General features: G+C 45.6%; 1 protein-coding gene across 1 annotated transcript; it reads right to left on the bottom strand.

The window, feature by feature from the left end:
- Positions 1 to 116: 116 nt before the first annotated feature.
- On the bottom strand, positions 117 to 26957 carry SUCLA2 (succinate-CoA ligase ADP-forming subunit beta). The gene is made up of 10 exons (XM_056856244.1): positions 26781 to 26957; positions 16472 to 16571; positions 12964 to 13126; positions 10353 to 10481; positions 8717 to 8855; positions 6052 to 6213; positions 5797 to 5939; positions 3808 to 3928; positions 2653 to 2741; positions 117 to 226 (listed from the first exon to the last, which is right to left on the bottom strand). Exons 1-10 carry the CDS (start codon positions 26869 to 26871, stop codon positions 152 to 154), a joined length of 1212 nt encoding a protein of 403 aa, XP_056712222.1. The 5' UTR covers positions 26872 to 26957; the 3' UTR covers positions 117 to 151.

The following is a 26957-nucleotide window of genomic DNA, read 5'->3' as shown; positions in this document are numbered from 1 at the left end:
GAGTTGATCTTACCAATACAATAGTTTTATATGAATGGTAAAACATTTTGAATATTAACAGTAAATATCAAGTAATTAAAACCTCTGCACAGACACACATATATAAAGGGAGGGGAAAGAGAACAGTATTGGAGAATCACCGTCAGCTCCATCAGATGGGCAACTGGAACTTAACGTCCACCTGAGCTTGTTTTGCTAAGGTTACTATTTCGGAGAGCTTGACAACCTAGAAGACAAACACAAGCAGAAAGGACTTTATATTATTATAGTCAAGTAGGTATCAGGAACATCTTCAACCACACAAGGACCATCCAAAAAAAAGCAGGTGAGTCTATAAAAGGGAATTATTTATTCATTCGTGCATTCAGAGAACCAGGAGTAGGAACTACTGTGAGTAGACTGCCTGACGATTAGTGGCAAGCCCCACAAGGCAGCTGGGCTAATTTTGCCATAACACATTGAACCGCAACAAGAGTTTTCATCAGCTGCAGCCCACTTGGTCAGAATAATCTCCGTAAACCCCTACCTAGCTTGACTACCTCGGCCAGACATTCCAGAGTCAGCATGTCGACTGAAACTATGTGAAAGAACTTGGCAACTCGAACTTAACGTCCACCTGAGCTTGTTTTGCTATGGTTACTATCTCAGAGAGTCTCACAACCTAGAAGACAAACAACAAGCAGACATAAATAGCAAGAACATCTTTCAACTACATCATCTGTAAAAGCAGGCGAGTCTATAAAAGGGAATCGTTCGTTTCTTTGTTCATTCAGGGAGCCAGCAGTAGGAATTTGGCCACCTTGGCCAGTTTTTCCAGAGTCAGCATGTCGACTGAAACTATCGGGAAGGAACCCTGGAGACACTGCCTGTCATCTTCCAACCAGCAATATCATTTGGAATCAGACAAATAAAGCATTTGATTGTAAATAACTATATTTCAGGGTTCCCGAAAGATGTAAAATCTGCTAAGTATCCAACCCATGGCCTTTGATTACCTGGACTGAAACACAGGGGGTTACCGCGCTTGTATTCCCACCGATGTATTAAGAGTTTGAAAACGTTATAAAAAATACTGTTCGCACTTTGTTTGGCCCCTTTAGCTGTGAAGACGTCTTCCAACCATTTATAAGCCGTGGTATCCAAAAGCCCTTTTAAAGCGATGTTTTTTACAATATTTTCAAACTCTTAATACATCGCTGGGAATACAAAGTGCGGTAACCCCCATAGTTTGATTTGTGGATAAAATGCTTCCCTGAAAAGTTACTGCTAGTTTCCTGCTTATCAGAAACACTTCCAATAGACATCATGTCATTTCCTAACAGCAAACTTAATGGTTTTGCACTTATCAGTAGGGCAGGGAAATGGGGCCACCTGCAGACAAAGGAGGGTTTCTTGCACATCCCAGCTACAAATATGCAGAATGATAACTATACAAGAGGCTGCTGGGAACACACCCACTGAAAAACCTCAAAGCGCCCAATGAGCCATGATCACTATCCTCCAGTATTTCATGGTTCCCGGCAAGCAGTTGAGTGCCAATTAAAGAAATAAAAATGGAAAACAGCAGGCAGGGATGTTAGTCAGGAGTGCATACTATTTCACCCTAATTCACCTTTCTTTCCCCTACATAGAGGATGTTCTGGTCTTTTAGGGGTTCTGACCATTTGGAACTTTAAGGGGCCCTGGGAAAGTGAGGCTCTAACCAGATCTCAGAAGCTAAGCAGGGGCAACCATGGCAAGTATTTGGACAGGAGACCTCCAAGGAATGCCAGGGTCGTGACGCAGAGGGAGGCAGTAGCAAACCACCTCTGGACGTCTCTTGCCTTGACAACTCCACCAGAGGTCGCCAGAAGTCAGATGTGAATTGACGGCAAAAACAAACAAACAGAACAGAACGGGAGGAACTGCACTTCCTCTGATCCTAATAAGAGTACCTATATGTGCTCAGGGTTCTCAAACTGAGGAAGGGGCAGAGTCTTTAACAGCTTATAGTACCCTGGAATGGAAAGGTGAAATTAGGGTTGGGTGATGTGCCCCATGAGACACACATTCCTCCACCCTAATCCCCCTTTGCTCCAAGCTTCCCCCCCCCCAAAAAAAAGTCCCCTCTACGCTGCTGTTTAACTAGGGTTAAATGAGCATCCCTGAGTTTCAGCAGTCAGAAAAAAATTGCGTGGTAGGGTTCGACTGCCAAGCTGCACAACTTAAGTGAGCAGAAAAACCACTCAACTTGCATTACTGTGCATTTAACTCTTACAGAAGGGTTTCTTAATTTCTTGTTTTTCTCTTTTCCCCTCCCTGTACAAGTCTTGTGAGAACGGGGATGGAAAATCCCTCCCCCCCCCATGCAAGCAGAGCAACAGCTTGTGAGGAGGGGGCTTATTTCCCTCTCCCACTGTAGTCCCACCCCCCCCCATATGATCCTTCTACTCTATCCCTGAATGCCCCCAACGTTTTGAAGGCCCAGAGGACTACAGGAAGAGAGGGGAAGGGGCAAAGGCAGGCCTCATACGCTCTCCTCTGCTCTCCATTGACTGGATCTGAGCCACTGTGTTTAAACCAGCAAACAACTATGGGCTAAAGCACACTACAAGAAAAAGGGGGGGAAGGAAACCACAGCGAAGAATTTTTTTCAAGAACCTTTGGGCTCACCATTTTAGCAGCTTCATCCAAGTCATCACAGGCCAGGATTTTTAGACCGCTGTCTGTTATTATAGCTTTGGCATCATCCACCCGTGTACCTGCATAGTTAAGATTTCACATTTTAGGATTCCATGCTGATGCCCGTCTATGCTATATGCTAAGCTCCACTCACAATGTGGGACTCAACTGTGTTGTAGCACTGAGATTTCTGGGATACGCATGGCACAGATTGGTTCTTGTAGGTTATCCGGGCTGTGTAACCATGGTCTTGGTATTTTCTTTCCTCGCCAGCAGCTGTGGCAGGCATCTTCAGAGGAGTAACACTGAAGGACAGTCTCTCTCCACAGACTGTCACTGTGTGGCCTTGATAAAGCAGCTGCCAAACCACCATCCCTCACAAAGGGAGGACAAGCCACAGGGAGACATATTTTAGGCCTGGGGTTCATTTATCTACTTCATTTATATCCCACCTTCATCCCCAAAGGGGAGCTTACCTCATTCTCCTCGCTTCCATTTTATCCTCACAACAACCCTGCAAGGTAGGTTAGCCTGAGAATGCATGACTGGCCCAAGGTCACTCAGTGATGTTCCATGGCAGAACGGGGATTCAAACCTGGGTGTCCCTGAACCTAGTCTGATGCTCCAATCACGTTGTGTAGTTAAGAGTGGTAGTTTGGAGTGGTGGAGTCTGATCTGGAGAATCCAGTTCACCAGATTAGCCTCTGCTGCTCATGTGGAAGAGTGGGGAATCAAACCCAGGTTCTCTAGATCAGAGTCCTCTGCTCCAAACCACTGCTCTTAACCACTACACCACACTGGCAGAAGCCTTGATTTGAGAAACCCAACAGTGCTCTCTTGGAAGAAAATACAGCTTAATACAGTATGATCCTTTCCATTGCCCAAGAATTTCACAATTGGGTGAACTCATGAACCATCTCCTGGAGTTTTTAATTTTGCGGTGATTTGTGCTGGTCTATTGCCATACTGATAATAAAGTAAAGGCTTATTCATCTCCTGCAGGCTTATTTCACCCATGAAAATCCTCGGGGGGGGGGGGGAACAAAAACATCAAAAGTCTACATATAACATTTTCTTTTCTGTACAGATCAGCGAGAAAGCAGAAGCAAAGAATCAGACTCAGCAAAAGCGTAAGGAAGGGCTCACCTTGTAACCGTACTACAATGGGTATTCTTAGCTCCAAATCTTTTACTGCCACAATTATACCTTGCGCAATCACGTCACACCGCATAATCCCTCCAAAAATATTTACTAGAATAGCTTGAACCTGTGCAGAGAAGCATCACATAGGAACAGAAGATTAATAAAAAGCAGAAAAGATTCCTCCCGTTCTTTTCCTACTTATGAAAAGGATAATCTTTGACAAAGAATCCCCACTGTTTGAAAAGATCACAGCATTAATGACAACAATGCCTCTGCTTTTATGCTTCAAGCAACCACGCACCACAGGCCTCAACTCAAGGCAAAACATACCGATTCTTAAATTGTCTCATTCTCTCTCAATCATACAAAATGTAGGCAGAACTGAGTTAGTCTCTAGGGGCAAGGCGACCCTGATCTGGATGGCCCACGCTAGCCCGATCTCAGAAGCTAACATCCATGCTTGAGTGAAATTGACCAGCGTTGGAGTGTGGTGAGCCTCTTCCAAGATCCAAAAGGATTCTTCCTCAAACGCTGAATATCTCAGTCATTTAAATGGAGGGGCGTCCTGGCTTCTTCTGTGTTGCGGCAATGGCTGACATTTGTACCGGAACCCCTTTTTGCACTCCAGTGCGGAGACTGAATGTATTGTTTCCTTAGGATCAGGATCATTCCTGTTTTGTGTTGCTCAGTGAGGAGTCTTTGATATCCTCTTTGGTACTTACCTTGAAGCTACTTTTCTGGCAACTGTAAATTGTGTATATAATTGTTGTACATTGGGCACACATACATTATTACAGTGCTTGTTATAGTGATACTATTGGCCACCGTGCTGTTGTTCTTTAATTGCATAGTCTGTCTGGGCATGAAGCTAAGCAGGGTCGTCCCTGGTTAGTACTTGGACGGGAGACCGCCAAGAAAGTCCAGGGTCACTATGCAGAGGCAGGCAATGGCAAAACCACCTCTGAACATCTCTTGCCTTGAAAACCCTATGGGGTCTGCGACTTGATGGTACTTTCCACCACTACTATGGTGTCATGAGAATTTCCCCCCACATCCTATTAGAGAACCAGGACTAAATTTCAAAAGGCTTTGCCTGTGCAAACCATTTAGCAGCAGAGTTCTCCAGGATTTATCTACTAAAGGATGATTATCAATCTTTAAATCTGACAATCTAGATAATCTGCCCAAGTGTTGACAAATAAGGGTGAGTTTGGTTCTTTAAACTATAACCAGTAAACCAGAATGGAAACCTGTAAAGAGTTTTACTTTTCATTAAGAAATCATTCTCTTTATTAGGCAAGACAGTAGGAAGTATAAGCATGAAAAATTAACTCTACCATAACTGTAAAAATAAGTGCTAAAATTATCAAACTCCTAGCATTGCTTAAGCATATTATAGCAAGTAACAGAGTAAAAAGCCAACCAGGTTTCAGGTTTTTGTTTCATTGCTTTTAGGGATTATTATTAAAAAGCCCATGTTACACACACACACACACCGAAATCTCACCTAATTTTCTTCTGAGACTTCCATCCTGAGAAATCTGATTTACTCATCACAGCAGTGCATATTTATAGAAAAATATCAATCGTATCTTTTTTCCAAATCTGCTCTATCATAATCACCTAATCTTCTTCTGAGACTTCTGTCCTGAGAAGTCTGATTTGCTCATCACAGTAGCACATATTTATAGAAAAATATCAATCATATCTTTTTTCCAAATCTATCACCGGTGGGAGGTTTTTGGGGTACAGCCTGAGTATGAAAACAGAATCTACATAGACTTAACCTTGTTTCCTTGCTTACTCGCTACTGAAAGCTTTCAGTGGCCAATGCGCACATGTTGCTAGAGAAACAGCACACCCAGATTGACATAACTGAGTCCCCCGGTCCTGTCTTTCAGCCCCGGTCCTGCCTTTCAGCCCCACGGGTGCCCCCAAAGGCCTGAATATGAAAGGTGGAGGATGGCCTTTCCATAGCCAAGGTGGCCTTACCTTTTTATCGGAATTAATAAGCCTAAAGGCCTCTGTTACTTGCTGTGCTGTAGCGCCCCCTCCTACGTCAAGGAAGTTTGCCGGAGTGCCTCCATGGAGCTTAATTATATCCATCGTGGCCATTGCCAGGCCCGCCCCATTCACTGAAAGTGGGGAAGGGGAGGGGACAGAGAGAGAGAGAACACTCTGAGAATCAGTCTCCCGGGTGCCCACACTCTTCCAGTTCACTACTCCGATGTCCCCCAACCTACGTACCCAGGCAGCCAATGTTTCCGTCCAGCCCGATGTAGTTGAGGTTCGCTTTGGCTGCGTCCCTGTCTCGCTTGTCCTCCTGGGTCCAGTCCTGCAAGCTGAAGACTTTCTGCTGACGATAAGCCGCATTGCTGTCGAAATTTATCTTGGCGTCCATACACATCACTTGGGAAGGCAAACAAACCGAGTTTAGACTCTTAACTTTAACATTAAAAACAAGTGCTACTACTTCCACTAAGGAAAGAAAAGGAAATCTGACTTATCTCAAATTGTTTTACGCTGCTTTTCTTAAACCAAAGGTTGGTCAAGTTTGAGAGTTTAAAGGACCAAATTGTGTTCTGGAATGCACAATCACAGGAAGCTGCCTCATTCTGTATCAGACGATTGGTCCATCAAAGTCAGTATTGTCTACTCAGATTAGTAGCAGCTCTCTAGGGCAGGGGTGGGGAACCTTTTTCCTGCCAAGGGCCATTTGCTCATTTATAACATCATTCGCGGGCCATAACCAGGTGTAGATCTCCGGGCGCAGGGGGGGAGAGGCTAGGGTTGCCAGGTCTCCAGCCATCACCTGGAGGTTATACAATTCAAAAATCGTCCCTCGTGCTATAATAACAGAGTTGAATGCGAGACATTTTTGTATTATTTTTCTTATATAGGGTCAAATATACTAGCTCAAGCCACCTTAAGCCCGATGGACAAAGCATCAGCGAAATAGGAAAATACCGGAATCCTATTTCGGACTTAAAATATTCTAAGGAAATTCTCCTCAAAGTAAAGGGCAATTTAGCCCCAATTTTTGTTACAATTTGCTTTAAAATCAAGTTTTGGCTCAAAATTCTTCGGCTACATACAGCCAATATCGATCTGCAACTACCTTTGCCTGCGGTACCTGTTTCATCTGCGGCTTGGCATGCCGCTAGTGCCGCCCCAGTGAACGGATCTCCAGCCTTCACCTGGAACTTGGCAACCGGGAGACCTCACCTGGCGAAATTTATTTTCACCACGGGACTTTGTTTGCTTCTGTTTCACTGTATAAGGTTTGATTTTTATGACTGCATTATAAAAAGTCTTATTGATGTTTCCAGTAGCCATCAGTGCTTGTTATTTTCCTTCATCACCTGGAGGTTGGCAACCACATGGGGGGCCACGCAGAGAAGGCCTGGAGAGCACCCCCGCTCCCCCACCCTCCCAGGCGGGAAGGCAGCCAGCGGTGGGCCCCGAGCAAACAAGGCACCAGGGGGGCGCAGCCCACAGCCGGAAGGGAGGAAGGAAGGAAAACAGAGAAGTGGAGGGGGAGAAAAGGACGGAAGGAGACAGACAAAGAAAGAGACGAGGGAGAGAGGGGGAGAAAGAGTGACAGAAAAAGAGAGAAAAGCCTTCCCCCCCACACACACACATGCACACGCCGGCCCCAAGCAACCAGGCCCCAGGCTCCCCGCCTCCCCCAACACACACACACGGCAGCACATGCAGCCCCGCGTGACCGAGCTCCAGCCTCCACGCCCTCCCACCCCCCCACCCCCAGTCCACAAAAGGCCCTCCAAGCCTGATCGGCTCCCGCGCACATGTTCTGCCGCCAGGAGCCACCGGCCTCTCCCCCCCCTCGCCGCTTGACAGGCGGCAAGAGGGGCTTACAGTGTGCCGCGGCATTCCTGCATGCCGCGACTGTAGGGGGCAGCCTTGGGGGAAGCATCCCTCCCCCTCCTCCCGCCGACCAAGTTGACGAGAGGTCCAAAGGGCGCCGCGGCCCCAGGAATACCCTCAGGGAGGGCCGCGCTGTGCTGGGCCTCCGCAGCTGGGCCCTGGAGCTCCCCAGGGCCACTGAAAATGTCCGCGGGGGCCGCATACGGCCCCCGGGCCGGACATTCCCCATCCCTGATCTAGGGTATGGGTGTCAAACATACGGCCCACGGGCTGGATCCGGCCCCTTGAGAGTTCTTATCTGGCCCACAAGCCAGCCGAGGCAGCCCCCACCACAGTCCCAATATAGGCTGGAAAGTCCACTGCAGGCTTGCCAGCTGAGACAGCCCCTCCTCTCTTGATCTGGGATGACGAGGCATGACCCAGCCGGACTGAGTGACATTTATGTCATATCCGGCCCTCGTAACAAATGAGTTTGACACCCTGCTCTAGGGTCTCAAGAAGAGGTCTTTCACATCACCTACTGCCTGGTCCTTTTTTTTTTTTTAACTGGAGATGCTGTGGATTGAACCTGGTACCTTCTGCATGCCAAGCAGACGCTCTACCACTGTACCACGGCCCCTCCCTTAAGGAGAAGCCAAATCATTAAGCCATTACACTTCCATGTGTTGACAAAAATGGCAGTGTGCAGGAGCCACAGCGAGAGGACACATCCCACGGGGCCTCGTGGCAGCATAGGGCACAGGAGATTAAAAAAAGAAGGCCAAGGCAAATGGCGCAAAATAGGTAAAATATATTTTATTACTCAGTTAAAATTCCCTATGCGTTTCTCCCAAAAGGCTTCTTCAGTGGAATCTGTTTTCAAAACAGATTTTCACTGAGGATTTAGCTCTGCACTGGAAGTTTTCGAAGTCAATTTATCAGTCACTGAGGATTTAACTCAGCACAGAAAGAATTATTGCATCCAGTTACAAGCCCCTACAATTAACTTTTCAAAGTCACTATATCAGTCACTAAGATACTTTACCAATTCCTGTTGAATCTTCAACCATGGGGTTAATTTCAACCATAGTGGCATCAAATTTAATAAAGAGGTTATATATCTTAATCATATTCTCAGCTGCTTCATTTATTAAGTTTGCAGGAAATCCCATTTTCTCAGCCACCTGAGAACAGAACAAAAGTGTAGCAGAATCTCATGAGTCATTCTCCTGTTACTTTCAACAAAGGCACACTTGAATTTCTGATTTCAGTCCCATGTCTTTCCAGTTTCACTTACAGCGGGAACCTCCATTGGCTGTTATATTCTGATGCACACATGTGCATGCAGGTTAATTACTCTGATGTACACATGCGTTTGCTGTAACACGTGAACAAAGCTACAACAGCAAACCAAAATAGAAACTCTAAAATCATGGCCATCTCTAACAATAAAGCAGCCTGTGATGGAAGAAGCAGAACCGGCCACCTACAGACAAGGCAGGGGGTCGCAACCCCATACCAGGGATATTTTTTTTACTTCAAGCCCTGGTTTTCAGCTTTGTAGTACAATGGGGCTCCAAGCCAGCGACTCCATCTGCTTGGTTGAGGATCGGGTGTCTTGAGGACATGTGCCACGGCAAACTCAATGTCCAAAAGTCCCATAAGAACATAAGAAAGGCCCTGCTGGATCAGACCAAGGCCCATCAAGTCCAGCAGTGCGTACACACATTCTAGTATTATGAGAGAGCTATAGCTTAGGTACTTTAAAGGGACAGTTCCATGCAGGGCTGCTGCTGGAGCGGGGAAGAAAGAAGGAGCAGCCCTTGACAACCTCCTCCCCTCCTTCACAAAAACAGCCCGGGAGGGAAGGGACATATCCCTTTAAAGACCGCTCAGCTGAAGATCGAGCTGTGACAGGACAGCTGCTTTCTCAATCCGATGCATAATTAACTAGGGGAGGTAAGCTCCGTTGAACACAGATTAAAACATGTGCAGGATTGCGTAACGCTTGGCAACACTTTGTGGCAGGTCTCCTCTGAACATCCCAATTTGCATTTTTGCTGTTCTTGTCACATCACAATACGGCTGATGCAGGCTCACCTGCTAAGGCCTCTGGAGAGGGAACTCTGAACAAGTGAACAAGGCTACAGTAGCAAAGCAAACTAGAAACCCTAAAAACATGGCCATCTCTAACGCTGAAAGGCAAGAGACTACCCCAAAGGGGTATGTCATTATGGTTGCCAACTCCAAGTGGGGAAATTTCTGGAGATTTGGAGGGGACTTTGGGGAGGGGAAGGGCCTCTGCTAGGTATGAACATATGAATACATAAAGCTGCCTTATACTTAATCAGACCCTTGGTCCATCAAAGGCAGTATTGTCTACTCAGACTGGAAGCGGCTCTCCAGGGTCTCAGGCAGAGGTCTTTCACATCACCTACTTGCCTAGTCCCTTTAACTGGAGATGTCGGGGATTGAACCTGGGACCTTCTGCATGCCAAGCAGAAGCTCTACCACTGAGCCACAGCCCCTCCCCATGAAGTTGCATGTCTGCCACTACCCAAAAGGATTGTTCCTGGAAAGTACACAGTTTGGTGTGGGCACAAGCCTGCTTCTGCTATTTGTTTGGTTTATCATTAAGTGGTTTGGGAAAACCTGTAGACAAGGGAACACTTTTCAGTTACCTTTACTGCTTGCTCCTTTTTGATGCCTTCCACAATGTCAACAGGTTGTTTAACTATCGCATCAGGGTTCTCTGCGGCAACGTCTTCAATATTGACACCACCTTGAGAACTGCCAATGAGCACTGGGCCCTAGAAGGGGAAAAAATGTTGCAGTAATGACACTTCTGCATCTCCAAAGAAATACTGAAACAGTTACATGTTGGACAATGCAGAGGACTGAACATTCGGTAACTAGTTAGTCAGCTGCCTGTCAGCATAAAAAGACTAACACATCCATGGAATAAATAAATGCTAGCTTCTATGCTTGGGTGTTTAGGGGCCATTTAATGAAGTCCAGGGTACAAAAGGCAAAAATCTTGCTTGCTTCCCAAAATGCCTTCTAAATATGGCCTATCAAAAAATAATAATCAATTATTCAATTCATTGTTGGGAAGGCCACAACACAATCTGATAGGATCTCACTATAAGTTTTATTGCAATTTGAAGCATGAGTTTTAAAGTATGTTTTAATTAATGTTTTGTGATTATGTTGTGACCCGCTCCCAGCTTGCCGGGAATGAGGGAGGGATAAAAATGCAATAAATAAATAAATAAATATGTTACCATTGGTACAAGTTTAAAACAAACCTTTAAAAGTCTTTGAGGATGGGCAGGGAGGGATTCAGAGAAGTTAACAAACATGCACAGAGTTTACCTGAGAAAACACATAAGTGGGGAACAAAACAGATTGGATCCTGCAGCTCCTTTTCACTAAGGTCTTTTATGCATAGCTGTTTCCGTTGCCGTCACCCCTCCGACAACTTTGGGTCTTTGTTTGAATTATGCATGCCGTTTCCGACCATCGGAGATCGCCTCGCTCTCCCACTGAGTTTCCCTGTGTTTTGCCTGCGTTTTCAGGGACCTGTTTTATCTCAAATTAGAAAACAGGGGCAAAACGTGGGGTAGCGCAGGGGGAGAGTGAAGCGACCTCTGACGATCGGCAATGGCAGGCATCATCCAAACAAAAACCCAAAGTTGTCGGAGGGGTGACGGCGAGTGAAACAGCCATGCACAAAAGACCTTAGTGAAAAGCTTTCTTCTACCAAACCAGGGCATTGCTCTTTGCAGGAAGAAGTTGTTGGATCCTGCCCAATGAATATCACTGCCCGAGTCCTCATCAGTAACAGATGGGAAAACAACTAAATAATAAAGGTTTCTATTAGTCTGGATGGTGCTGAGTGCGAAAGAGGCTGTCATGCTGCAGGGAGAAAGTGTTTCTAGTGGGAGGCGTGTTCTTTGCTGCCTGTTTGTAAAAGCATGGGTGGAACTTCCCGTTTCTTGCTGGCCTGTGTCCCCAAACCACACACCTGACTCCATTTTAAAATGGCTTGAAAGCCTGGAAGTCACATTTTAAAAGGGTACCCTGCGCCAGACAGTGCAAAAGCAGTCTTGTGATTTCATATTTTTCTTGATTTTTTTCCTGCTTTAGTTTGTAGGCATTTCCAACTTTTCACCTTTCAGTGCAAAGGAAGTTCTGATTTACTTTCATAAAAAGGTCAGATTTAACTTTGTGCATTCCTCCTGCTCACTCTCCAGTTTGGGCCAAGTCATTTGCTTATTATTTTAAGTTATAGTCCCATCAGAACTATAAATCCAGATAACAGGTTTTAAGGTGTGTTTTTTTAAATAAGATGATTGATTAGAAGTCTTTGGACAGCTTTAACATCCCAACTGGCGACCATTAATGCCTTTTGGGGGGAGTTTAGAGTCAGGGAGATATATTGAGAGGCACAGGGTAGGAACACAGCCAAGAAAAAACTCACAAACACAAACTGGATCTATAGCTCCATCTAGTGATATGATTACAAAAAAGGGATGCTTCTTGATCTTCACAGTGTCTAGATTATTGAAAAACTTAATTTACACCAAAGTCTGAGCCTGTCTTGTGTAAGCTGAGAAGTTTTGTACACTATGTGGGTATTCGATTTTGCAACAGAAAAAAATGAATTCAGGGACTTCTAAAGGTCCTGAATTTAAAGAACAGCTTAATACAAGAGCGCTGCAATCGATGCATACTTGGTATTTTACCCTTCTGTTTTTAGAAATCTCTTTCTGAAGTCCCCAGATTGCTTTTTAAATCTGCGAGAGTTTGAGAAGAAACTGGTGGAGAGAGATGTGTTCCATTGGTAGCGATTGCCGAGAAATCTGCGTCCGCCACGAGATTTCTTTCCAAGTGTGCTTCCTCTTTCCCTGCAAGGACTGAAAAATTCCCTGAACTGTGAAAGCTTGCTTAGAACAAACTCACAGTTGGCAGCACCTCTCTGGCTATGATTTTATTTTTTTTAATTTTTTTACCCCCGCCAGACACTTTGCAGCAAATTTAATGCTGCTTTTATCTAACTATACGTTCAAGTTGCACCGTTCTATAGCAAACGGCACTGGCAGCATTTGATAGAACGCATTCTAATTACATGCCAAAACAACAACAACAACCACCCGGCTTTGCTAAGCCTTAGGGCAAGTGAATTAGCGTGAGGCATTCCATTACAAACAAGCTCTGCGAAGACAGACAAGCACAAATCAATACCAGGGCATTCCAAAAAAGCAGTATTTCTCAAGACAGATGACTCACTTGGTACCATCTTTCCATTGTTATCGCAAAATAATATTCCCTCCTGGGATATCTTCGCTCACAAATAAATACTTGATTGCATATCCTGCCTTTTTCTCCCGTCTGCTTTGTATACAGCTTTTTCCCAAGCATTTTGGAGGAAATGTCTTTTGCTTCTTCTGGACTAAAATGACAAGAGAGCTATGTTCAAGATACGACAAAGGCAACAGCAGGCTTTTAAAAATCCATAATCTCTACAACTAGAGGTGTGAAATTTCCAGAAATTGTGAAGCCATGAAAACCACGTTCTCTGATTTCTGGCCACAGCAGGATTTCCCTTTGAATTCACACATTTAGGCTAGAATTTCAGTCCATGTTTCAGAGACTAATAAAGACATCTCTGCAATAATCAAGGCAAACTTGAGTAATCTGCCCAGAGGACAAAAATCAACACACTATAAGGCCTACATATAAAACCATTTATTTACAAATATATCATAAGTTAAAAATATGATACAGAAAAAAATCAGAGCTTATCAAAAACTGGGCACCTTCACTCTTTTCACAGGTCTGTATTGAGTCATGGTATTTGGTATTTCAGTTACAACATCTCTTTAAAGTAACTTCACAAAACACCATCAAAATTCCATTTTTACAAACAAGCATCTCGCATATAGCAAAATTTAAACTTTCATACCCTCTTCAGTCTAGAATATATATTTCCAAACTTAGCTGATAGAGTAAAAGGGGGGGGGGGAATGTAGTACCAGGAATTGACTCTCTCTAAGCTCAGGTCAAAATCCATCTTTATTCAACCAAAATATGGTACTGCAATCTTTGAAAGAGTAGACATAGATAGAATGGAGAGTGAAACAGACTGGGTCGGATCCAAAGCACCACCATAGGAGTGAGAAGTCCCTGCTTCTCTCCTCCTGTGGCATCCCCCTGAAATGCTGCTCCTGGGGTCAAGGGAGTCCCAGAACAGCACAGGGGCAAAGCAGAGACATGCAGTGCAAGTAGGGAAATCAGCAAGTTGCCCTCTCTTCTTCCACCAACAGAAGGGCCATTCTAAACAGTGTCTCTGGATCCAGCCTGCTGAGCTAATCCCTAGTTTTCAAGAAGAGGCAGTGTTATTGCATAAGGTGAAAGCATTATAGCCAGCACTCTGGCTCAGTGGCAGAGCATCTACTTGGCATGCAGAAGGTCCCACGTTCAATCTCCAGTTAAAGGAACTAGGCAAGTAGGTGATGTGAACAACCTCTACCTGAGACCCTGGAGAGCTGCAACCGGTCTGAGTAGACAATACAGAGTTTGATGGACTGAGGGTCTGATTCAGTAGAAGGCAGCTTCATGTGTTCACTTAGGGGAAAACAGGGGCTGCTGCTTAATCATATGTGCTGGATGCTCAAGCGTATTGCTCTGCACTGTCCTCTTCCCAGAGAAATCTGCAGCAGTCAAACCCCACTCCGTTGGGAATGTCATGGCAACAGCCCCACACCTGATGAGATCCCTCCCCCCCCCCCCAGCCACTGAGCAAACAAGGAGGACATCAGCTGGTAGCACCAGCTGTCAGACAGACAGCAATGGACGTAGGCATCAAGCCAGCTGGCTGACGGGGCAGCAGAGGGGTTTTAGTTTGTTTGTTTTTTGCCGTCAAGTCACAGCTGACTTACGGCGACCCCGTAGGCTTTTCAAAGTGAGAGACTTAAGAGGTAGTTTGCCATTGCTTCTGAGATCTGACGAGACCAGGCCAGCCTAGGCTATCCAGGTCAGGGTTGCAGTGGGTCATAGAGGTACCCAAAAATGCATAGGTGTGGTGACAGGTGGGGGCAGAAGAGCTTGGCCTCTGGGCAATGCCAGTTAACTGAGGATTCTGGATAACTAAGTGTCGAACAACAAACCTTTGTGTATCACCTTTTTGCCAAGTGACAGCTCCCAACTGTGAACTCTTTGTCAAAGTTTATCAGCTTCTACCTAAATCGTTTTGCATCACATATGGAGTTATATGTAACTGATGTACCTGACTTATTTTCCAAAGAAGAGGGCTACCACTGCAATCCTAAGGGGTGTGTGTGTGTGTGTGTGTGTGAAAGGACTTTGGAGGCGGTGTGACCCCGGCACTGGTAAAAATGCCACTTGCGTCGTCCAAATGGCCACTTATGCTGGTGCCGGGGGGGTGGGGCAGCAGCGCCACGCATGGGCGCTGGAACAGTCGCAGCAGCAGCATACCTCTGGTGCAGGAGGAGTAGAGCATCTGCTTGGCATGCTTGGCATGCAGAAGGTCCCAGGTTCAATTCCCGGCATCTCCAGTTAAAGGGACTAGGCAAGCAGGTGATGTGAAAGACCTCTGCCTGAGACCCTGGAGAGCCGCTGCCGGTCTGAGTAGACAATACTGACTTTGATTGACCAAGGGTCTGATTCAGTATAATGCAGCTTCATGTGTTCAGGGGCTCGTGCCGGCGCCAAAGGGGGTGTTCCTGAGGGCAGGGCTTACATTAGTCAGTTTCCAGAGCCCATTCACCCCAGGAATGTCCCCCTTTTCCTGGCATGAACTTACGCCAACAAAAATGGTGGCGCAGCCTGTGTAACTGCATACAGCAGTTTCACAGGCTTCGGGGATTTTTCCTGCACAGCTTGCTGGCCGCAACACGGCAAGTGCTCAGGAGGCGGTGCAGTTCTGCCGTCCCTGGGTGCACAGCAACAAGCCTGAAGAGGAGAAGACTGAGAGGGGATATGATAACCATCTTCAAGTACTTGAAGGGCTGTCATATAGAGGTTGGTGCCGAGTTGTTTTCTGTTGCCCCAGAAGGTCGGACCAGAACCAACAGGTTGAAATTATATCAAAAGAGTTTCCATCTAGACATTAGGAAGAATTTTCTAACAGTTAGAATGGTTCCTCAGTGGAACAGGCTTCCTCGGGAGGTGGTAAGCTCTCCTTCCCTGGGGTTTTTTAAGAAGAGGATAGATGGCCATCTGTCAGCAATGCTGATTCTGTGACCTTAGGCAGATGATGAGAGGGAGGGCATCTTGGGCATTTTCTGGGCATAGAGTAGGGGTCACTGGGGGTGTGGGGGGGAGATAGTTGTGAATTTCCTGCATTGTGCAGGGGTTGGACTAGATGACCCTGGTGGTCCCTTCTATGATTCTATGAACTCTTCCCCTCCCCCCCCCCGTTTCGGATTGCACTGCCCAGAACGTTAGAATCTTACATATTGGTCACACTAAATATAAGGTCATTATTATATAATATTCTTCTAGAGAAAGCTTGAGAGGTTGTGGAATATTTATTTTATATAGTGTTCTCCTGTATTGTTTGATGAAACATAGTGGGTTTGGCTCCCCACCCTCCAGATGAAACTTAGCGAGTTTGCCCCCCATCAGAGCTGACTGCTCAAATGGATATTATTTAAAATCCCTTTGGAATTATTGCTTTAAGTGTTTTAAACAATCATGCACACTGAAATAACTCCAACAAATTGTGTACGCTCCTTGCTAAAAAAAATACTCATTAATTAAAAGTACAACTTACGAAAAGACTATTTTCACTCCTCCTTTAAGGCCACCTTCAAACGTTCCTTTCCCTCTGCCACCAGCTAATACTTGTGCTTTTACAACAAGGTCCTTTGTTCCTAGAATACAGGAAGATGGGGGGGGGGGGGGTAACACAGAAATCTTTTTAATTAAATCTTGCACAAAGGCTGTTCAAACCTATACAAAAAGGCAGTTCTAGTTTTCAACAGGCTGCAAACGCTTGCCACAACAGAGCCGGAAGTCTCACTTAAACTCACTTTGTTTTTCTGTCATGACAAAAGGAAATGTTCATATTGCTAAGCAAGTCAAAGAAGCTTTGCTGTTTGACCTCTGGTGAAAAGGGAGTCAGAATGTCTATTACTAGCAGCGGATCGCCAAATCAAGCAAAAGATTCTCACAGACACCACTGCAAAGATCTGACTGCAAAATTACCATTCTCCATGAGATAGGTAGTTCTTTACTTCACTGGCAGATTGATATGGGGAAAGTAATTTCAAGTTATTAGTCAAGAAAGGATATTTGAGTTTAAGGGGAAACTAACAGACATAAAAATGATTCAACATCTTAATGTTATTACCTTTTTTAAAAACTCACATATTCTTTCTGCTACTTTATCACACACCCCAAAAAAGTTTGCAGCTTTTCCCTAATGCATCGTGTTTCACTAAACCAAAGAAGTCCCTTATGCATGTAACTGATTCTTAAAGACATCGTTCAGGCCTTTGGACTTAAGCCCAGAGAATAGAACCTTCCTGAAATGAATTACTAAGCCCTTTCAAAAAGTCGGAGACAGACACACTTGCTGCTCAATTCGATTTCCACTTTATGCTCAGAGGGGAATAAGTACAACACTTCTTCTGCAAAAAACTGAATGGGTTCACCTGAGCCTTACTAGCTTACACTGGCTTCTGATTTGCTCCCAAGCACAATTCAAGGTGTTGGTTTTAACCTTGAAAGCTCTACAGAGCTTGGGACCGGGGAATAAGAAGAAGAGTTGGTTTTTATATGCCAACTTTCTTGACCACTTAATGGAGACCCAAACAGGCTTACAATCACCTTCCCTTCCCCTCCCCATAACAGACACCCTGTGAGGTAGATGGGGCTGAGAGAGCGTGACTAGCCCAAGGTCACCCAGCTGGCTTCGTGTGTAGGTAAGGTAAAGGTCCCCTGTGCAAGCACCGGGTCATTCCTGACCCATGAGGTGACATCACATCCCGACATTTCCAAGGCAGACTTTGTTTGCGGGGTGGTTTGCCAGTGCCTTCCTTCGTGTGTAGGAGTGGGGAAACAAATCCAGTTCACCAGATTAGCCTCCGCCGCTCATGTGTAGGAGTGGGGAATCAAACCCAGTTCTCCAGATTAGAGACCACTGCTCCAAACCACTGCTCTTAACCATTATACCACGCTGGCTCTCCAGCGGAGTATCTGAAGGACCATCATCTCCCATATGCTCTTGACCAGGAATTAAGGTCACAGGAAGAGGCCCTCCTGACTGTCCCATCTATCAAAGAAGCGCATCTGGTGGGTACGTGAGAGAGGGTCTTTTCGGTGGCAGCCCCACAATTGTGGAAGATCCTCCCCAGGAAGGTGAGCCTGACCGCCCACCCCACCCTCAACTTTTAGGAGGCAGCTGAAGACAGTTTTATTCACGACAGCATTTGATTAGTTTCAGTTCTTCTGCCTACCAGCAGTTTTACACAGTCGTTTTTCAGTTGGTTGGGTTTTATGCATTTTATTATGCTTTGATGCTGTGTGCACTGTAAGTTTCCTTGAGTTCCTGTAAGGCAGAAAGGCGGCTAATAATAAAAGCCATGAGGGGGTCACCATAAGTCAGTTGTGAAGCAGAAGAAGAGGAGTTGGTTTTTATACACTGACTTTCTCTACCACTTAAGGAAGAATCATACCGACTTACAATCACCTTCCCTTCCCCTCCCCACAACAGACACCCTGTGAGGTAGGTGAGGGTGAGAGAGTGTGACTAGCCCAAGGTCACCCAGCTAATCTGGTGAACCAACCCGGTTCACCAGATTAGCCTCCGCCACTCATGTGGACTGGGAAATCAAACCCGGTTCTCAAGATCAGACTCCACCGCTCCAAACCAATGCTCTTAACCACTACACCACGCTGGAGCGTGTCCAGAGGAGGGCGACCGGAATGGCCAATGGGCTGGAATCTATGCCCTATGAGGAGAGACTTAAGGAGCTGGGTTTGTTTAGTCTGGAGAAGAGAAGGTTAAGGGGTGACATGATAGCCATGTTTAAATATTTGAAGGGATGCCATGTTAATGAGGGAACTAGCTTGCTCTCTGTTGCTTCAGAGACTAGGACATGGAGTAATGGATTTAAACTAAGAGAAAAGCGATTCCACCTAAACATTAGGAAGAACTTTCTGACGGTGAGGGCAGTGCGATGGTGGAATGTGCTACCTCGGGGGGTGGGGGGTGGAGTCCCCGTCTTTGGAGGCCTTTAAGCAGAGGTTGGATGGCCATCTGTCAGGAGAGCTTTGATTGTGGGATCCTGCATGGCAGGATCTTCCAACCTTGTGTGATTTTGTGATTTAAGCTGGTGTACTCCAGCTAAAGCCACTGCCGTTTGTTCAGACTGCACTTGGAATCAGTGAGTCCATTTGGAACTGGAAGAGAGGGGGTCACAGAGAGCCCCTGCCCTGGAGGCTAAAGAGGAAGCTTTCCAGAGCAGCTGTGCTATGGTATGGGCTGAGTTACATTTCAAACAGCTGTCCAAGGATGATGCTTAGTTACAGAACAAGATTTTTTTTAAAAAACGCCGCAAAGCTGTTGCTGGATGCCGTGATCTAGAGGGAGCTGCGGGTGGAGAGAACCGTTCTCTCCTTTGCCCAGAGGCTGTTCTTGAACTTCCAAATTGCTTCACTAAAGTTGCTGTTTGCAGAAAGGGACAAAAGTCTCCAGATCCTGCCCCACATGGCAACTGAGCAGCCACGGGGAGGGGGGGGATTTTGATGACAAGGTTCTGCAGAGCAGACTTTCCAAACTGCTGCTTCCTGCGGCTGTTCCGTGTATTAAAACCCCAAGGAAAAACATTCGTCATGTGCTGTTTGACCTGAAATACCTAGCCAGCTCATGCATAAACCTCTCTTCTGTCAGCAACAAAAGAATGTTGAACGTCTTAAACAGGAGGCCAGCCAGCCAGTTATTTCAAGAACGTGAAGGAAGCACGCAAATCAAAGCGTTCATCCAGAAACACCACTAGGTCTATAAGGCAGACATCCCCCACTTCCTGCTCTTATGCTCGCCCTCTCTGCCCTGCCTCTAACCTCTCCTGCTACAGTCTGAAAGACAGGGAGGTCTGGCCAGGATGTCTGTGCCAGTTTATTTGACACACACATGCCCCGAGACCTGGTAGACGTCTTTGTTTTAAATGGAAGGCCAATTGGCACCAAAGTCCTTATGGCTCATTTAAACTCTTTTGAAATTAAATCAAAAGAGTTTCTGTCTAGACATTAGGAATAATTTTCTAACAGTTAGAGCGGTTCTTCAGTGGAACAGGCTTCCTCAGGAGATGGTGAGGTTTTTAAGAAGAGGCTAGATGGCCATCTGTCAGCAATGCTGATTCTATGACCTTAGGCAGATCATGAGAGGGAGGGCATCTTGGCCATCTTCTGGGCATGGAGTAGGGGTCACTGGGGGTGTGGGGGGGAGGTAGTTGTGAATTTCCTGCATTGTGCAGGGGGTTGGACTAGATGACCCTGGTGGTCCCTTCCAACTCTATGATTCTAAACCTCGTTCCATTATTGCAAAAGGGCTGTAACTTACTCTGGGCTGTAACCTACTTGCATTATGCCCATACAGACTGCATACAGACCCCACAGATTTATACAGACCCCACAGATTCTTCGATTTCAGCTTACCTGCTTTGTGCTAGCTCCCTTGCTCACTTTTCAGAAGCAGGGATCCACAGAAAATAGGGGGATATTGGCTTTCAGCACCCAAGAGCGGCTACAAGTCATACAGCGGGGAAGAGAAACACAAGGCAGCCAAGCTGCCTGTAAGAGATCTGACGGGGGGAAACTGCCTGAAGAGGGAATGAATTGTCGGGGACCGGATCTGAGTGGCCGCAGTAGCCACTTCAGAGGTCCACGTGCAAAAGGGCACACGTCCAGGAGAACAAAGTGACAGCGCATAATGGGATGGAGTAGCTGAGAAGTGAGCCCAATAAAAAGCATGGCATCAGAGACTATCACAATACCAAATGAATTTTCGGCTAAACATTAGGAAGAACTTCCTGACAGTTGGGAGTGGTTCCTCAGTGTAACAGGCTTCCTCAGGAGGTGGTGGTCTCTCCTGCTTTGGAGGTTTTTAAACAGAGGCTCGATGGACATCTTATGGCAGTGCTGATTCTGTGAACTCAAGCAGATCACGAGAGGGAGGCCAGGAAGGGTTACGTCAGTGCTTGGCTCTCAGGACCCTTTCTTACAAGCCCAGGGAAAAGCCAATCACCACTTTGGGGTCAGGAAGGAAATTTCCTCCAGGCCAGACTGGCCAGAGATCCTGGAGGTTTTTCGCCTTCCTCGGCATAGAGCAGGATTCACTGGGGGAGTATGGGGCAGGTAGTTGTGAATTCCTTGTGTTGTGCAAGGGGTTGTGGACTAGATGACCCTTAAAAGTCCCTTCCAGCTCTATGTTTCTATATATTAAACACAACAAACCCTTGACCTGGCCAGCTCTCAGGGCCCCAACATGGCTCCACGGCAGCCATTAAAAACCGCTCTGACCTAATTCGGTGCCCTAAAGCCACAAAACCCACGTACAAATTGCCAGCACTGCTTACACACATCGTTACGGCATTCCAGCTGAATTCTGTTTCAAGCAGACATTCCATGGAAAGTATCAGTTCAGTATAAAAATAGGAAGCCTCATAACTTTCACACACAATCTATTTTAATGGCAGCAGTGCTGGCTTCCCCAGGAACAGTTGAGGTTTTAATGAAGCAATGGAAAATGCAGAAGAGGGACACTAGGGGTATTTTACCCATGAAGAAGAAGAAGAGTTGGTTTTTATATGCCGACTTTCTCTTCCACTTAAGGGAGAATCAAACCGGCTTACAATCACCTTCCCTTCCCCTCCCCACAACCAACACCCTGTGAGGTAGGTGGGGCTGAGAGAGTGTGACTAGCCCAAGGTCACCCAGGTGGCTTCACGTGTAGGAGTGGGGAAACCAACCTGGTTCACCAGATTAGCCTCTGCCGCTCGTGTGGAGGAGTTGGGAATCAAACCCGGCTCTCCAGATCAGACTCCACCACACCAAACCACCGCTTTTAACCACTATGCCATGCTGGCTCCCATGAACAAAAGTAGCACAGTAAACAAAATATTTAGTTTCAAGGGAAAGAAGGTGAACTGCAGTAACTGGACGGTTTTTCAACAGATTGTCCGAAATGAGTGCAGATTGTCAAGCAGATTCTCTGTGCCGAATTTCTAGACAAACTTCCTGGATTTTATGAAAAATAGGATGTTTGATTTGTCATAATGACGGGGATGATTTCCCTCCGTGGCTCTCGCAGCTCCATAAATTACCTTACACACAAACAGCTGGGGGGAAAATTCTGCACGCGAAATGACAACAGGAAAGGGATATTCCAGCAAGAGAAGGGGAACAGATTGCACGGAAGAGACATTAAGGCCACACACCCACATCGTTACAGCAGCAGGCAAAATGGAAATGAGAACTGGCAGTCACTGATTGCCAGCTAGAACAAAGCACACACTTTAACACATGCTATTTGTCCATTTGATTTATTAGAGGGGTTTAGAAGTCTAGGATATTTCTGCATTACATGCCTCATTTCCACATGCTATTATTTTCAAGGAGCTGGAGTGGAAGCCAGTGAAATAAAAAATAGGCGACTGTTATAAAAGGTAACTGAATATCTGAGCTGATTGCCCTCCGTTATTAGAGAGAGACTTTTTGAGCTTTACTGTCTACGTTCGTTTCTGTTCTTGCTGGATGCAATGCCATACCCCCTTCTGGTCATCTAAGGAAGTGATTTTCACTGATTCTCTCTTTCTACCGCAGCCCGCCCACATTGTACCCCACACCATTCACAAGACTCCCCCAAGCCTCTGAACTGGCTCAGTTGCTAGATCTGTCCACGTTTCCAAAGCCAGACAATAAGAACTTCCTTTGTTTACTACCATGTTGATAGCTGGGAATTGAAACCATTCTTTATCCCTATTATTATCAATAATAAGAAACTAAGATTATAGTCTCCATAGGTGTAGAAGCTTGCTGCTCCAACCTTGAAAAAGTTTTTAATTGTCTGAATAAAGCAAAGGTATTTATGCCCTTTAATTTTATTAAACCCAAAGCGAAAAGTTAATGAGCTAAGTTAGGCATGATATTTCATATGTTTAAAGCAGCAAAGTCAATTTAGGTTTGATAAGAAAATATTGTGTATGATTAATTTTTTTCTCCCCAGACCACCCCCCCTCCCCGCATGGACAACTCTGGATAAAAATTGTACTGTTCCACTGCTTCAGACCAACAAGAGCTTCTGCACTTGCAGAAGTATCAAAAGATTTTAAATATAGTATTTAATCCTAAACAGTTTGAGCACATTGGAGAGCTGGCATACTTGACGTAAAGGACATTATCACTAAGAGCAGGGTTCTTCAACATGGTGCCCGTGGTCGCCATGTTGCCTGCCAGGTTTTCCAGAAAGTAGGCAGAGCTATTTTAAGGTAGGGCTTGTTATTGGCTTCCTTCATTCAAATGGAAATTTTCCACTGAAGGATGAGGAGGACCGATAATCATCCGTTAGTCATGGTGCGATTCCATTCCTACCTTCAAGATTTCCTTCTTCCCCAGAGGTGAGAGGAGGGAGGTATTTTGCTTAGCTCTGCCTCCAGAGGCAGCCATTTTGGGGTTTGCTTCCCGTGGAAAATATTTTGGGGTGGTGCTCACCACCCCCCCTCAAAATTCCAAAGGTGCCCACAGCTTCAAAAAGGTTGAGGACACCTAACTTAGAGCATCTAGTCATCCAAAGAATTGTATTTACTGGGCTACCATGCGGCCACAATTCTGTACCAACCCTCGGTGCTGTCTTCTACTGGTTGCCAGCCAGAACACGGAAGGCTTTCTGCTTTTGTAGATATGTCTATGTGCATGCCGCAAATCTGCAGGAGTGGAAAAAAAAAGCCACCTAGCCCTACTCAGTGTAAGAATTTCTATACTGAGAGCTCACCCCCGTTACTTTTAAAGGTTTCTAGACCTTATGGCTATGAAAATACGTTAGACATGTTCATGTAGAATAGGGCTATCCATGGCTACAAGACAAAATGAATACTAGTCATGATGCATACCTATTCTCTCCAATATCAGAGGAGCATGCCTATTATATGAGGTGCTGTGGAACACAGGCAGGACAATGCTGCTGCAGTCGTCTTGTTTGTGGGCTTCCTAGAGGCACCTGGTTGGCAACTGTGTGAATAGACTAGTTAAATTGTGGAACGCATAGTTAAATTGTGGAACTCCCTGCTCCAGGATGTGGTGATGGCTGCCAACTTGGAAGGCTTTAAGAGGGGAGTGGACATGTTCATGGAGGAGAGGGTATTCATGGCTACTAGACAAAATGGATGCTAGTCATGATGCATACCTATCCTCTCCAGGATGAGAGGAGCAAGTCCATTATATTAGGTGCTGTGGAACACGGGCAGGATGGTGGTGCTGCAGTCGTCTTGTTTTTTGGGCTCCCTAGAGGCACCTGGTTGGCCACTGTGTGAACAGACTGCTGGACTTGATGGGCCTTGGTCTGATCCAGCATGGCCTTAAGGGTGTGGATACTACCCAGGAAGTCTTGAAAGCCACAAAAATATGCTGAATGACGCTTCCAGTGTCCGGGGCAAAGCTTTAGTGTCCTGAAGTGCGCTTTGTTCCTCCACGTGACTACTAAAACTAGGATCATACAATACCACAGAGCCCGGCGTAATTTCTTACTTGCAGTATTTCAAATTTACTGCATGTACACAGAGACAACACCCAGCTTTCCTGGGCACAGAAGATTTGTGTGTTTTACACACAGCCCTGGAGCCAGCTCTTTAAAAGCCTCATAATCCAGTCACTATTGCCGCCAGAGTGTTATTCCCCACATGCTGGTGTGGTGAGCTAATGCTGTCTCACTTGCTTAAAAAAAACCAAAAATTCGACTGCATGCTGCCAATGTGAGTACCAACCATCACAGTTGGCACTGCTTTGTTGGTTCTGCAGGGCCCACACAAAGGCCACATGCAGCTGGCCTGAAACAACTGCACTGGATCAAGAGAATGGGGTGTTCCCATTCGTCAACTGCAACATTTTGGACTGTATTAAGGGAGAGACAAGGACTTTGCACTCCACTGACAGAAGTCTCTTCTGTTCCCAAAAATCCTCTGGTGGATCCAAGCCAACGCATTTCAGGTAGAAGATACATCATTAACCAGACATGTTACTCCTAACAAGACCATCACTGGGACCAGCAACATGAGCCATACTAAAAACATAAGAACATAAGAAAAGCCCTGCTGGATCAGACCAAGGCCCATCAAGTCCAGCAGTCAGTTCACACAGTGGCCAGCCAGGTGCCTCTAGAAAGCCAACAACAAGACAACTGCAGCAGCATTGTCCTGACTGTGTTCCAAACCACCTAATATAATAGGCATGCGCCTCTGATACCGGAGAGAATAGGTATGCATCATGACTAGTATCCATTTTTATTAGTATCCATGAATACTCCTCTCTTCCATGAACATGTCCACTCCCCTCTTAAAGCCTCCAAAATTGGCAGCCATCACTACATCCTGGGGCAGGGAGTTCCACAATTTAACTATGCGTTGTGTAAAGAAATATTTCCTTTTATCAGTTTTTCATCTCTCACCCTCCAGCTTCAGCAGATGACCCCATGTTCTAATATTATGAACGAGAATGAAAAGGTTGGGGTTATACGCCTATCTTAGGTTTATACTTAGGTTTATACTACTATCTTAGGTTTATACTCCTGCTCATCTTCTCATGTGATTTATGCCATCACATGCCAGCAGTGCCCTTCCACCCTCTACATTGGAAAACAGGCCAGTCCCTACGACAAAGATTAAATGGATGTAAATCAGACATCAGAAACCACAATGTTCAAAAATCAGTGGGGGAACCTTTTCCTTCTAGGACATTCAGTTGCTGATTTAAGAGTAATAGTTCTCTTACAAAGGGATTTCAAAGGGAGATTAGAAAGAGAGACTGCTCTTACAACTAATAATTACAAGAGAGACTGCTCTTATAACTAACAAGTACAACTAATAATGAAGCTTAAGACAATGCATTCTCCTGGACTGAATAAAGACCTAGGATTCCTGTCTCATTACCAATGCTGATTTCTCCCCACCTACTACCCCTCTGCATATCACACCTAATCCAATCACGCCTGCTAATGTCATTTACCTGCTATGGACATTTACATGCTATTGCCATTGAGTGTCTGAATTCACTCTTCTCTACTTGAGGACAGATGGACTCAAGTTCTAGCTGTACCTGAAGAAGTGAGCTGTGACTCACAAAAGCTCGTAACCTGCCAGAAATTTTGTTAGTCTTTAAGATGCAATCGGACTCTTGCTCTTTTCTGCTGCTATGGACAGACTAACACGGCTACCCATCGTGATCTAAGACATGGTACTATAAGCAATAATGCATGCTTATTAAAAATAATTATGTACTAATTAAACACTTACAGCTTTCACAGCTGGGAAACCTCTCAAACACCATCGGCACAAGCCAAACATAATGGTCAATCCTGTGCCTGTCATGGGACTGAGACTGTGGGATTATTATTGGGTTTGCCTAATCCCCCAACATGCAGCAAGTTAAAGACTTCTGCTTTTCTCTACAAATCAGGACCCACCCCCCAATTTTGAACACAGGTTTACGTGGCTTGTGCTCTTGTGCTATCCCCCCCACACACACAACAGGCACCTTGTGAAGTAGGTGGGGCTGAGAGAATTCTAAGAGAACTGTGACTAGCCCAAGGTCATCCAGCGGGCTTTAGGTGGAGAAGTGGGGAATCATACCGGTTCTCCAGATTAGAGTCCGCCGCTCATATGCAGGAGTAGAAATCAAACCCGGTTCTCCAGATTAGAGTCTGCTGCTCCTACAACTACTACACTATCAGCTACTGGAGAGGGGGCAGAATTTTTAAGTGCAAACATTTGCTTCTCCACACAAGTGACATCCTCTTTCAATTTAGCACACGGAATATGGCATGGAAAAGATTCACTGACCACACACACACAGGCTCTTTGGGTTTATACCTATTTCTTTTGCAACCTGGTAAGCTTCCTCTGGTGTCTTGGCGACTAATCCGTGCGGAACAGCAATGCCAGCATCCTTCAGCAGTTCCATACTCAGGTATTCATGCAGCGACAAGTTCCTTCGCTGCTGCACTTGAAGCCCATGGCTATTCAACAAGCCTGTACTGCCACCAAGTA

This window comes from Euleptes europaea, chromosome 10, assembly GCF_029931775.1.
Source record: "Euleptes europaea isolate rEulEur1 chromosome 10, rEulEur1.hap1, whole genome shotgun sequence".
NCBI classification, from domain to species: Eukaryota; Metazoa; Chordata; class Lepidosauria; order Squamata; family Sphaerodactylidae; genus Euleptes; species Euleptes europaea.
This window is presented reverse-complemented; position numbering and strand designations above follow the sequence as displayed.

Bases quoted from the DNA above. Each gene is read 5' to 3' on its own strand.
- SUCLA2 (XM_056856244.1), bottom strand. From the start codon at position 26,871: ATGGAACTGCTGAAGGATGCTGGCATTGCTGTTCCGCACGGATTAGTC. The intron at 13,127-16,471 runs GTAAGTTGTACT...TTGTCATTTTAG, and splicing joins GGAGTGAAAATAGTCTTTTC to TCCAGAAGAAGCAAAAGACA. The intron at 8,856-10,352 runs GTAACTGAAAAG...TTCTGTTCTCAG, and splicing joins AAAAGGAGCAAGCAGTAAAG to GTGGCTGAGAAAATGGGATT.